This window comes from Crinia signifera, chromosome 1 (assembly GCF_055691185.1).
Source record: "Crinia signifera chromosome 1, ASM5569118v1, whole genome shotgun sequence".
Taxonomy (NCBI): Eukaryota; Metazoa; Chordata; class Amphibia; order Anura; family Myobatrachidae; genus Crinia; species Crinia signifera.
Window position 1 is genome coordinate 154,011,740 of NC_139217.1, and position 14,970 is coordinate 154,026,709.

General features: G+C 41.7%; 1 protein-coding gene across 1 annotated transcript in view; it reads left to right on the forward strand.

Annotated features, from left to right (window-relative positions):
- Positions 1-429: 429 nt before the first annotated feature.
- The window catches only part of LONP1 (lon peptidase 1, mitochondrial), a 47,098-nt gene continuing 32,557 nt past the window's right edge, over positions 430-14,970 (forward strand). The window contains exon 1 of the mRNA XM_083174804.1: positions 430-1,005. Within this exon, the coding sequence (XP_083030930.1) occupies positions 514-1,005 (492 nt within the window). The 5' untranslated portion in view covers positions 430-513. The remainder of the gene's footprint in view (positions 1,006-14,970) is intronic.

Genomic DNA, 14,970 nt, shown 5'->3' on the forward strand with positions numbered 1-14,970 from the left:
TACAATTAAAAATCGAATCGCATTGCATGCATCGCATGCTGCTATATTGCATGCGTTGCGATTGTATAAGATGTACTACGATCAAAATCGTGGGCGCCGTGCTAGGAAACAAGTACCCTTTTTTTTATCAAATGTATTTTATTGAAGCATCACAAATGAATATAAGTACATTGTGTAGAGAAGTAAATACACAGTTCATTGAATAATAATAAAAATCTTTTAATGGTTGTAGAAAATAAATTATAAAAGATTCGATGGTTAGAAAAAGAAGACGGGTCAAGGTCATAATTGCGCCTTCTAAAGCAGTACTGAACGGTTACATAAACTTTTGACATTGAAAAGCCCTGCATGCCCTTCTAGCCAGTCTCAAACATGGCTGCCTGTGCGTCTCGCACATGCTTTCTCCTACTGACAGTCTGTGCGTTGCAATGACGTCATTGCTGAGGGTCGGAAGTGAGCGGCGTGCTGGGTACCGCTGTGGTAGTGTGCTGGACTGGTCAGGAGCTGGGGAACATGACAGCTTATGTGCGGCTTTGGAGCACCACTCGGTGGCTCGGGCGCTGCAGGCTCGGGGTGCTGGGTGCCGCCGCGGAGACGCAGGGTAGCTCGGGCATCAATGGCAGGCTGTACGCTGTGGGAAGGCAGAGCGGTACCCGGGCAGCTTACACTAAGGTTGCATCAGCCGGCATTCCTCTGAGCCCCTGCATCCGTGCTGCCTACTCCGCTCCCCCGTCGCTGCACCACAATAACTGTCGGGCGCTCCACGACTATGGGAACCGGGGCAGCGGCGCCTTCTCTGGGGACGGTGGGGCGCAGAGCGGGGCTGCAGGCGGGGAGGATGAAGGGGGCAGCGGCGAAGGAGGCGGAGGGGTGGGGGAAGCAGTGTATGAGGCGCCCGTTGTCACTGCTCTCACCCCACTCACAGTGCCCGAAGTCTTCCCTAATGTTCCGGTCATACCAGTGTCCAGGAACCCGGTGTTTCCCAGGTTCGTCAAGATTATCGAGGTATGGAGTTGTCAACCGTATGTGCCTGTAACGCAGCCAGCCCGCAGTGTGCCTGTGATCTGTGCTCTGACAATCTGTAGATGTATGGCCAGCTTAACACTGTGCTATGTATATCTCTAACTTCTTAATATGCTTTTTAAATGCTCCTCTTCCATACCAGCCCATACGGGTAGTGTAGGTGGTGAGGGGTATGGATCATATGGTTGACATCACTAGGTCGACATTCTGCAAGGTTGACAGGTCATTAGGTCGACACAAGCATTAGGTAAACAGTCAAAAGGTCGACACAAGCATTAAACAGTCAAAAGGTCGACATGAGTTTTTCACTGGTTGTTGACCCGAATGTCGACATAGACACAGGATTAAGTGCACTGGCACACTATTTTATTCTGCTCTACCATCCACTAAGGCGTGATGCCTTAGTGGATGGTAGAGCATGAAATACCGCCTGTCGGCACATGGCGGCTCAAAAAACTTTGAAAAACCCCATGTCAAACTTTTGACTTTCTACCTAATGCATGTGTTAACCTATTGCTTGTGTTGACTTAATGACCTGTTGACCTTGTCCCATGTCGACCTTGAAGTAAGTGGACCTAATGACTGTCGACCAACTGACCGTATTCTGGGGTGAGATGTAAAATCCCATCAGTTCAAAGCAATATAGAGCTCTGTTTATTAGCAATTCATGTATACTTCTGGTGATGTGATGTCCTCTTCTCCAGCGTGTCATTTGTGAAGCGTTGAGCTGCAGCCAGGAACCATTCTGCCCATATGCTGTTGGCAGAGGTCAGGCTGAAATGTGCTACAGAAGAAATTCAATAAGAACACCATTTTTGGTCGGGTTTAATGCATTTCTGAATATACAAAGAATAGACCCCTCCAGCGGTACTCCATTGTGGAGAGTTAACCAATGGGTTTCTCTTCACAGCTCTGGGATAGAGATCCTTCACAAATCCCAAAGCATACAATGTGGCCATCGGCAAGATGGAATAATTTTGGTCTGTTTCAGTTTTGCAAGTAAGGGGGTACGGCGTGGTACGGAGTACCTGTAAGAAATATGTTGCAGGTACGCAGTACCACTTACCCTCTGACCCACTGTCAATTCTATTTTTATTTTAAGTCTAAATATAATGCATCTGCAGCCCGCCCACCCAGCGTTATGATTGGTGCTTAATGCAGCTACCGGCGCTGACAGCATGAAGAGCAGGCTCCACAATTGTAAGCACAAGCTGCCTGGCTCTCCCCCAAGCAAGAGCCAACCCACCCCCAGTCATTCCCTGTTTGTCATTCACTGTCTTCTGATGCCACGCTACTATTGTCGTTTAGTCACTTCTCTAGCTTTGTGTGACCACGCCCCCTCACGACACATGACCACGCCCATTTTTGGTGGAGGCTATCAGTACCACCAAGAAAAAAATTCTACTTGCACCACTGGTCTGTTTTCTAAGTGATTTATCCCTTAAACCTGAGTATGCCCCATGGTGACTGCAATGCTTGGTCCTGTGTGTGGACGTCACCTGATTGAAACTTGGCTTCATGTAATCAAGATCTAGCCAATGCTGCGAACTGTGCTAAACTAGATCGCTCAGTATGGGGCTGACGTCACATTGTGTGCATGGGCATTACACACTTCAGGGTTTTCTGCTTTGTAGTAACATTTATCAAGTACATTGGTTGCAATGGCACACTACCCCACTCTTCTCACTGCTTCATACATTCATCTACCCCATTTTCCTCTTCTGTGTGTGTTACTGTTTATATAGTGTCATTTATATTGCACAGCACTTTATAGATAATATGTAACCCTTTACATCAGTCTCCACTCGCAGCTCTATGGGGCCCATTTATCACATAATATTTGTGGCTAATTCCCTGAAAACACCCATTTTCCGGGCTTAGCTGCAAATATTAAGTATCCCCCGACTGTCCTGCCACCACCTCTATCCCCATAGCTTTCTATTGGGGATGCAATGATGCCTGATGTGCCAACATTGTCCGCGGGGCGACCGCCATTCTGAGATGATGGTAGCCCATTGTAGCCTAAGGGCTACAGACCACACTGGCGGCGTGGTCGGCTGGAGGTCAGCGTTAATGGAGCGTGTGCAGACCCCCGGCAACCAGCGCAGCACAGGGGCGGGCTCCCCCCCATCTGCAGGGACATACATACAGGAGAAAGGTAAATCCCGCGCAGATCACAATGCATATGCGTTCAGTAGTAAATGTGATGCTGCCCAATGAGGCCTAATGTGCTTTATTTTGGGTTTATTTTTCCGGTATAATTTTTTTTCTAACAAATTGGTAACCTTTCAAATCAATCCTATATGTAGGGGTGCTCAGTTTCTTCATATTTTAATTGGATTGCAACTAAAAGCTGATATATTATTTATGTTGCTTACATTCAAAGCATGCCTTTCTTATCAATGTTTGCGCAAGGGTTCAGTGTCCTAAACCTTTTAGTGTAAACCTGTCTGGTGGTGACAGAGACTTGCCTGTAGGAGAACTTTCATCTAATTTTCTGATACCTGTTTTGGCCACACTTGATTGGATAGCTTCTGCGTCTGTCCAGTCAGTTACCACTAACACTAAAATTGCTGACATTAACTGTAGTTTTCTTATGGGGCCCACACACACGTAGCGATTTAGAGGGATTTTCTAAGTGATGTCACCAGGTCGCTTAGAAAATGCCCCTACCTGAATTTCGCTGTCGCCCAGCGATTAATATTCAGCATGCTGGATATTAATCTGTCAGCCCACATCGCTGACACATCACTGTGTGCTATGCGATCTAGTACCATTTAGAATGCTCAGCATGTCTCCACGTGTGTAGGACCTATTAACTGTCCCAGGATAATGAATTATATTGATGGAACTGACCAGCTAGTATTGAGTTTTAAGAATCATATATCTCTCTTATCCCAATAATGGTTATTGAGATTGAAATATTATATAAAATATATTTATTATATCTGGTATTGATATAATAACATATATATTTGACGTCTGCAATTATATTCTAATAGACTTTACAATACAATATGCAGAGTACTTGTCATAATTTGATTCCCCAAATATGAGAGTTCAAGACTTGTAATTTTAGCTCAGAAAGTCTGATATTTATTTACAGGCAAAACAAACCATTACAGAATACATTAACACAGTAATTGATGTATATGCTATTATATATATATTTATATACGCCTCCTTGCTTATATTACCTAAAACGACATTAAAACAATTGACAGTCCTAGACTGCTATGATACTGACATAAATTATACCTATATCCATAACCGAACATTCATAGCTACCATGTTTACTGTCAGACTCTCACTCCAGCCCATTCTTGGTTCCTCTCGCTTCTGATGTCTTCTCTGATCTGAACTGACTACTAACTATCCATACCTCCCTTATATTACAGATTCATCCATTGAGTTTGCCTGTTCTCGGGGCATTATTGATATTCCCAGATGTCAAGTTTTATGGTTTTCCTGTTTGTTCAGATGTTCTAGGATGTGGGCATGGTGGGACCTTGTGTTTGATGGCATTTGACATTGTTTGTTCTCTTTGAAGTGCGCCTGGTTTATTCCACCTCTAGGGTGTGACTATAAACAGTTGTATCTTGTCCTGTAATATAACTAGACAATAGCAGGACATCTACAGTCTGTGCTAAATAGTATATCCTTAAATACCCGTTTGTCTTATTGTTCTGTTATTTGCATCCTGGGGTGTGAAGTACATTACTTTGTTTATACTTGGTTAATAAGTATTATGTAACTGGGGGAATCAACACATCTATCTCTGCTAATTAGCATGCCTTAGACATTTTGTCTCCTAAATAAATTCAGTTGCATTTGATATGTTGCAAAGTGGCCCTTCATATTCTTTAGTAAAACAAAAAGCTATACTACGATGTCTAAACATTAAACTCTGATATCCTAATTATTAAGCTATTCCTATTTTTATATACACATACATAATATATACTATGGTTAATAATCACATTACATTAATGGTGGTATAAAACAATATCTATATGCCTATATGGTAACAGTCCCCCGCTTGTGACCATGAGAAATTATTTTGATTGGTCACACAGTAAATTACCATATTGTTTCTTATATATTTCCAAACATTTCTTTTTCAAACTATCCTAACATTAAATAACCATTGGTATGAAATATCCTTCATTTAATTAACCTATTTTACCCTATAATAACTAAATTTGACCAGGGACAGAGGTTATTTATATTCAGTATTCATGAGGAAAATATTTTCATTGCTACAGACAGTTATATGCCACGCCACAGCTTGCCTTGTCGATTTTGTTTGGTCGATGAGTGAGGAAATTGTATTGTTGCTCACAGTGATTTCCTGGCTGAGGGCTGTCACCTGTGTGGGTTGCAGTTCTTGGAGACACTTTACATTTGCAGTATAGTGGACGTAGAAGTAGAATTCTTCATAGAGGCTGTTGACTTGCTTGCAATGTTGCTTTACGTGTATAGAGGGAATGTTTGGCCCTTGGAGTGGTGTGGTCTTGATAACTTTCTTCACCACAGTTTTGAAAAATACAGGGCCTTTGATAACCCTCATTGATGCAGTCCTTAGCGAGTTTGCTTTGTGCGTCCTTTACGATTATCGCTGTGATCGTGACCAGTGTCCTTGTGCGTCCTTTAAGATTATCGCACTGCAATCCATGTCTCTCTTTAACCCCAACCCCGTTGTGTTGAACAAAACAGTTTGTGACGTTAAATACAGCAGTTGAAACTTTAACCAAGTATTTTTGCTTTACTTGTTGATAAGAACATTTATCTTCAGGCATTGGCAGGTAAATGTCTGGGGTAGATTCTAAAGGATCCACTCCGTTTATACTAAATTTCCTCACCGAATAATAATTTACCATTCAGTCTCTGATCTCTTACCTACCTTCCTATATACTATCTTATCTTAAACTAAAATGACCATACACCAGCTAAATCCAATAACTAACAATAATATTTTGATTTGACATATCTATGACAACATCCTATCAATACAACAAATGACTATGGTTTTGCTTCAAACAAATATTAAATATCTGTTAAGAATGGGTTTGACTATATCTGATTCCTTCCAGTGTTGTGTGATATGCAGCCATGTGCATATACAATAACTACAATATTCCATCTATGCTATTATTCATTCTCTTAGACTTGGTTAAGTCTGTAGTAAGAGAATGATCCATCCCAACAACTAACAAAACGTTTTTCTTTTCCAATTTGATGTAAGGCATACCATTCTTTGTCTGATATTTAAATTAGTTTGAAGCCTTTTAAGAAGGAAGCGTATATATATATAATCAGCATATAATAATAAGAATAAGAAGAAAAAGAAAACAAATATTTACAAGGTATATACAATGACATAAGAATGAAGATCATATGTGTGACCAGATCAGCGATTAAAAACGTATGTACAGTACCAAAAGGATTCTGCATGCTTGCAGGGGTGAGATTCACACTGTAAGAGGTGTGAGCATGTGTCCTGACAAACACACAAACAATGATTGCTGTAGTGAGGGGGTTAACGAATTTCTCCTGAAGAAGAGAAAAGGGGATTTTGTCCATGTGTCCAGAAAACAAATAGTTGCTGTAGTTAAACGTTTTCCTTCTCTGAAGGACTGAAGAAAGAAAAAGAAACTAATAAAAACAAAAGTCCTTTAAATTTTTGTCCATGTGACAGTTTTTGGATTCTCCTTAGGCCACAGATACTGGCTGTGCAGGAGACTGGCTGTTTGCATAATTGTAGCAATAAAAGGGTTAGTAGAACTTGTTCTTTGGTGTGAATTGGAGCTTTGTTGCTGCTGTGTAGAACTTGTAACCTAAAATTGAAACAAAAAGAAATACAGTTACTATTATTGCTCTTTACAAACTGGTGTGACAATGCTGCTATATCTTTTGTGCTATCTGCTGGTCCAACATTGCTGGCCATGTTTTCTGGTTTGTACCATTTCTCTCCTCTATGCTGCCAGATGCAGACTTTCCATAACTATGGTTTTTAAGGACTTAATAACTAGCAATGGTTGCTGGTCCGTGGCAGTCTTTACTTTCTGTAGTTTTGTGTGTCATTGACAGCACAAACTCTGCTGCATATATGATGCTGGGCAAATTTAACTTGGAAAACTGGGCTGGTTTAACATGTGAGATCCTCTCAAAGCAAACAATGGCTACATTGGGTTTTAAAAGTAAAATAAGTGATACCACCGTCTGACTTGTGTTTGCACTCCCTGAAATGGTCTGAATCCAACACTTCTCCATCTGCAGTGCTTGCTGTTCAGTGCGACTCTTCAGCCTTGGAGAATTTTGCCAGCCCTGGAAAATATTCTTGTGGGGAGAGAAACTTGTTAATCCGTGCCGGATACCTTTTGCAGGTTTCAGGAGGGCTTTCTGCCTGTCCAGATCTATAACAAAATTGTTAGGTTTCCAGGGTACAAAAACATATTCATCCTGGTGACACTTTGTATCATTGCTGAACCTTGGTGTGGTGTTTTCAGATTGATCTGCATTTGGTCTCTCTGAGAGACTGCAAACCTTTGCTCCACTACTAGTTGGTCTTAACTGCTGTGTGGAGGTTACAAAGGTGTGGGAGCTATGTATGTAAACATGCATGCTCAAATTCATTTCATAGATCTTCCCTTTAAATGCATTTTTAGGTGGACACATGATTTTAGGGGTTGCATGTGTAACAACTTTGGTTACCATGGGAGTTTGCATCATGGAGAACTGCTCCTCCCCTGTGTGCACTATACTGCTGCTGTCTGGGCCTAAGGCTATTGACAGGTTTCCTTTAGTAACAAATTCTTCCATCACAATGGGAACTCTGAGAGTGTGCTCAGTAGAACACCTCTCCACATAAGTTACACTGACGTTACACTGGTCTTCCCACTGGCTAAAATCATTATAGGGATCATCTCCTTTTGCTATTCCCTTCTTTGTGTTAATGTGCCTTTTGATGATGGATACATCTTGCACAGTGTTGTCTCCTTCCTCTATCAGAGAGGCTTGTTTGTTTATGGTGTATGTGACAATAACAGCCTCTGTAGGCTGCACATTGATGCAATCCTGCAACATATATTTTTCATTCTCCATTTCAAGTTCTTGTCTGATAAAGTCATTCCTGACTTCTGTAGACCCTGTGTACAGAGTCTCACATACAGCAACACTATTTCTCTGTGTAGTGTTGGGTGTTTCTATTATCTCTTCATGAGAGATCTTGCCAGTTTGATTACAAACTGCCAGGCTTCTTGCGTTTGTTCCTATATTTTCGTGTTTGGTTTTCTTCCCTTTAAGGGACTTTAACAATGAATGCATTTTTGCATTCATTTTCAGGCATGCGCTCTTAAGGCATGAACCTGATTTCTCTTTAGCTCCTAAAGTAACAGTTTTGGGCATTTTCCTGAATGCTACTGTAACTTTATGTAAATTCAGCATTGCACACGTTTTGCAATGCTATATTTATATTTTGTACACAAGATATCCTCCCAATGAGAGTGTCCGGATTCTCAAAGTTAACTCTAATATCTGGTACTAATTATCATTTATTTGGAAATGCTCATTTCCATTCTATTTTATTCTAGGCCTTACAATTATCATGTGCCTATTAAGTAACATACCCCACTGTGATCTTGCAATGTGTCAGCAGGCTAACCAACCCTTGTGCTGAGCCTAGTAAATGTAGTATTAGTTAAAAATATTGCTGAATGATGCCATATATCAATATCTAAGCGTGCACTCCCAGATAATTGTAACAATGGAATATCAGTTCTGTTCTACCAATACGTTATTCTAGGTCTACAAACAATGCAAGATAAAAATACACAATAGTATTACGTTTTCCTAGATACATCCTCACTGTGATTCTGTAGGTTAGGTAGCCAGCTTCACGCATTTGCTACTCCTTATAAATATTATAATCATACAATCAGATACCAAAATGTACAAGTCCCGTCCGTGGTCGCCATTATTGAGTTTTAAGAATCATATATCTCTCTTATCCCAATAATGGTTATTGAGATTGAAATATTATATAAAATATATTTATTATATCTGGTATTGATATAATAACATATATATTTGACGTCTGCAATTATATTCTAATAGACTTTACAATACAATATGCAGAGTACTTGTCATAATTTGATTCCCCAAATATGAGAGTTCAAGACTTGTAATTTTAGCTCAGAAAGTCTGATATTTATTTACAGGCAAAACAAACCATTACAGAATACATTAACACAGTAATTGATGTATATGCTATTATATATATATTTATATACGCCTCCTTGCTTATATTACCTAAAACGACATTAAAACAATTGACAGTCCTAGACTGCTATGATACTGACATAAATTATACCTATATCCATAACCGAACATTCATAGCTACCATGTTTACTGTCAGACTCTCACTCCAGCCCATTCTTGGTTCCTCTCGCTTCTGATGTCTTCTCTGATCTGAACTGACTACTAACTATCCATACCTCCCTTATATTACAGATTCATCCATTGAGTTTGCCTGTTCTCGGGGCATTATTGATATTCCCAGATGTCAAGTTTTATGGTTTTCCTGTTTGTTCAGATGTTCTAGGATGTGGGCATGGTGGGACCTTGTGTTTGATGGCATTTGACATTGTTTGTTCTCTTTGAAGTGCGCCTGGTTTATTCCACCTCTAGGGTGTGACTATAAACAGTTGTATCTTGTCCTGTAATATAACTAGACAATAGCAGGACATCTACAGTCTGTGCTAAATAGTATATCCTTAAATACCCGTTTGTCTTATTGTTCTGTTATTTGCATCCTGGGGTGTGAAGTACATTACTTTGTTTATACTTGGTTAATAAGTATTATGTAACTGGGGGAATCAACACATCTATCTCTGCTAATTAGCATGCCTTAGACATTTTGTCTCCTAAATAAATTCAGTTGCATTTGATATGTTGCAAAGTGGCCCTTCATATTCTTTAGTAAAACAAAAAGCTATACTACGATGTCTAAACATTAAACTCTGATATCCTAATTATTAAGCTATTCCTATTTTTATATACACATACATAATATATACTATGGTTAATAATCACATTACATTAATGGTGGTATAAAACAATATCTATATGCCTATATGGTAACACTAGATGTCTCCCAAACTACTGAGCTTCTTGTATGTTTAGAGAAATATACATTTAGCTTGCCTGCAGGAAGAATAGTGTTAATCAATAAAAGTAGCCCTTTTTTATTAACGTTGGCATCAGCGTCGTGTTCCCGTGGTCAGCGTCCCTGTCAGTATCAGCTTCGTGTTCCCGCAGCCAGCGTAGTCAGCGTCCCTATCAGTATCAGCTTCGTGTTCCCGCAGCCAGCGTAGTCAGTAAGTTCGCGGCTAACCGGAGCTGAATAAGTTAGTGTAGTCAGTCAGCGTTGTGTCACCGCTTATTACATTGTGTGCAGAGCTTACGCAGTTAGCGTACTCAGTCAGCGTTACGCAGTTAGCGTACTCAGTCAGTGTTGTGTCAGCGCTTATTACATTGTGTGGGAACCATTGACCATTTTTAACCTACATGACAGGTGTGAATGTGTTCCTGAAACACCCCCACTACCCACGTCAGTCCGAAGTGTGGCGAGCGCGCCCCTCATCCTCCCGACCTGTTCATACCCCCACTATCCACGTCAGAATGGATTGATTTTATAAAGTGTGGCGAGCGCATCGAGACCGAAGCGTGGCGAGGGGGCGCGTGAAACGAGCCTGAAGCTTGGCGAGTGGACGCGGATTACTTGCCATGTATTCCGCATCCCCTCGCAAGGCTCTTTTTATGCATCCCCTCTTGGGGCATGCCACGCTTCGGGCTTGGTGACTCGCTTCGCTCGCCACACTTCATAAAATGAACTCCACGCCGACATGGATAGTGGGGGTATAAACAGGTCGGGAGGCTGAAGTGGATAGTGGGGGTTTGAAATGGAGACATTTGCCAGTATGTAACATGAAGCACTGGCAAATGCCTCCTTTATTGTGCACGAGATGTACGTGTTACCGAACCCCTAACCCTGACCATCTCCCTGAAGGGGACAATGGCAGGGTTGCCGTACCCTGCTGCACAAATTACCGAGACGCACTTGCGTATCAGATGCTTGTGCGTCTCGGGCAGATGAAGGGCCTCTCCACTGGCGTCCACCAGAGCAGGGGATCTGGCGGTTACCGGCGCTGTGTAAGAAGCACTCACTAGGCTTGCCAGGGACGCTGGAGACAGTACGGTGATTACGCTGTCTGAAGGGGACACTTCGCTGACTATGCTAGGCTGCCGTTGGCCTACGCTGACAGCGTAGCGTACGGTGGAACCGTGAAACTACACAAGTACTAGTGTTCACTCTAGCACCCGCCATCTTTGAAAACTCATGCAGTTCCTCTTCCCTGCCTGGGGTGTTGCTGTCTGCTGTAGTGCTTCTAGCTCAGTGTGGGCTGTATATCAGCACTGATATGCAAACCAGACCTGTGCTAGAAACACCACAGCAGACAGCGACACCCCAGGCATGGAAGAGGAACGACATGGGTTTCCTCCGACCTTTTCATACCCCCACTATCCACGTCGGCGTGGAGTCGATTTCAGATAGTGTGGCGAGCGCAGCGAGGCGAGCGGACGCGGATTACTTTACATGTATTCCGCGTGCGCTCGCCACTATCTAAAATCAACTCCAGGCGCGCGCGAGAGTTGCGATGCACTACGATGGAAATCGGGGCGATTTTCGGCCGATTTCGTGGGCGCCGTCATAATACACAAGTACCTTTTTTTTTTTTTTATTGTTTGCTTTTTTAGACTGTGAAGACTTAATTACCATTTTGTTTGGTCGGCGTACTTTTATTGATTTATAAATCTGCTCAGTGTGCTATTCTGGCAACCACAGTCAGATGACACTGATGCAATCAGCAACTAAACTCAGTTTGCCTTTGTGTACTGCAGAAGCCATCACCCATGTTATTCCAGATGCGGATCATTAGATCGACAGTCGATGGGTCAACCACTATTTGTCTACATGAAAAAGGTCGACATTGACAAAAGATCGACATGTAAAAATGTGACATGTAAATGGTCGACACAGAAAAAAGGTTGATGTAAGTTTTTAGAAAAAATTTGGATGTCCATGTCTAAATCTGCCAGCGTGACTACTGTGTAAGTGGCTCGTATCCCCCCCTCATGGATTACTGCGCTCGCCATGCTTTGGCGCAGTGATCCGCGGCGCACTATTATAAACTAACTCAATGCCCACTTGAATGGTAAGGTCCAAGTCGGTTCAAAAAAATATGAAAAACTCAAACTTTTTCCCGTGTCTTCCTATTGCTTGTGTCAACATTATTATGTGTCAACCTTTTTCCACTATTGTGGACCAATAGTGGTCGACCATTCTATCGGATACCCATTATTCCTGGTCTACCATCGTTACATGAGTCTTTGCACATGTGACTGGCAGCCAGGCTTGCAGAGAGATTTTTAAATGGAGGGAAGGCTTTATAGTAGGATATGCTTAAAAGCTATTAAACTGTCTATTCAAGGTCCATAGAAAACATGAATTGTACGTTTGCTGCAGATGAGATGTTTTCATAGCTGGCTGACCTTAATAATTCACTTATGACATTTAGCCTTGGTGGGCGACCTTGGCATAAAACCAAAATGAGACATCACAGATTTTTTTGCTTATAAGTGCAGCGTGTTGGTGCTGGCCAATGACCTTGTGTTACTTACAGAAAAAAAAAAGATTTGTGACAATCTAGAATCTAGCATGGGTAGGTCCTTCAAATCATCACGCTTTCTCACATCTGGCCATGTGGTGGCATTTGCCTTCAATGAGTAAATGTATACAGGCCCACCACTGATTTTCCTTGACCCCTGCTGAACTAACTGAGGTTTTTTTTAATACTAATTTCATAATCCATTTCACATACCAAATATACACTAGTATTTGAAGGCATTATAGATAAAAAAAAAATGTAAATTATTGGAAGCCATCATAGTGCCTCATTTTGGGCCAGATTCTCTAAGCTTCAAAAGGGATAAAATGGAGAGTGATAAACAGCCAGCCAATCAGCTCCTACCTGCCATGTCACAGACTGTGTTTGAAAAATGTCAGGCAGGAGCTGATTGGCTGTCTGTTTATCACTCTCCATTTTATCACTTTTGAAGCTTAGAGAATCTGGCCCTTGTACTGTTGTCAAATAACTGAAATCAACACACAGCACCACCAAGTGGCCACCTTGTGACCTGATTCAGCATGGATCAGAAAAGAAAAATCTTTAGCCCTGCACACATGCATTGATGATTTTTTTCCCGATTTTCAATTCGATTTTGCTTATAGAAGCAAAATCAAATTGATTCCTAAACGAAATCGAATGGTTTTTGTGTCACTTTCGATCTACATTCGATTTGATGCGCGCTTCCGGTTTCACAAAATCGAACAGAAAAATCTGTGCAGCCAAGGAAATATCGAATTCGATCTAGTAAATCGAATGCGTACAATGTACCATGAATGGACATTGAATTCGATATCTAATGCAAAAGTACAGATCTAATGCCAAATCGAATGGAAAGATCGGTACTTGTGTACTATCACGGCGCCCATCGCATCACAGACCATAAGGCATGCGATGCAACGCGATTGGCACCCGATGGTATACAATTTAAAATTGTATATGGCATACAATGCGATGCGATGTTAAATTGTATAAGCACCCTAATGGGGGCTTACAATGTTAAATGCACCCCCACTATGAACGTGAACTCGAAGCGTGGTTTGCGCAGCGAGGGGCGGCGGTACGCATCCTCCGACCTTTTCATACCCCCACTATCCACGTCGGCGTGGAGTTGATTTTATATAGTGTGGCGAGCGCAGCGAGGCGAGCGGACGCGCATTACTTCACAGGTATTAAGCGTCCCCTCGCGGGGCTCGTCACGCTTCGGGCTCGCTGCGCTCACCACACTATATAAAAACAACTCCATGCCGACGTGGATAGTGGGGGTGTGAAAAGGTTGGAGGACGCGTATCGCCGACCCTCGCGGGCTCGCTGCACTCGCCACGCTTCGGGTTCACGTTCATAGTGGGGGTGCATTTAACATTGTAAGCCCCCATTAGGGTGCTTATACAATTTAACATCGTATAGGGAGCTTATACAATTTTAAATTGCATCGCTGTGCATCGGGTGTATGCCATGCGATTAAAAGTTGTGCAACCAAATATCATGGGCGCCGTGCTAGTACACAAGTACCGAAAGATCCAATGCCAGATCTAATAGAAAATCAAATCAAAAGCAAATCGGTGTGTGTACAGGGCTTTTCTCTTATCCGCAAAACCATGTGCAGAGAGATTTAGTTTTTGGTTAAGGTTAGTTTAAACTGAACTCTAAATTGCAGTGCAAAAAAAAGGGAACCAGTATTTACCCTGCACAGAAACAAAATAACTCGCAAAAATCTAATGTTGGCGATTCACTAGACCAACTTTCATCCAACTACTTGGTTGGATGTAATACAAATCTGGTACTGGATAAGAGCAAATCTAATTTGTTCACAAAAAATGGACCTGGACCAAAAACGGTCATTCAGACAAGGTAATTCAGTTGAATCTGTTTAATTGAAACAATTTGAATGTTTTTGTCCATTTTCCTGTGTTTGTGAGCAAATTGCTGATTGTCCTTTGCTCCCATACAGGACAGGTTTTCAGTCCAACCAACCAACTAGTTGGATGAAAGTTGATCTAGTGTATGGCCAGCATCACTCTCTGCACATGGTTTTGCCTATTGGAGAAAGAATTTGCTTTTGCAATCCATGCTAAATCAAGCCCCATGTCAGGATTCAAAAATTGCCAGACCATAAATTGAAAGAAGATTGGTGGTGTACCTGTAATTACATTGCATAGTGATTAAAACTGTAAGTAAAATTAGATAGAGAAAGTGTACT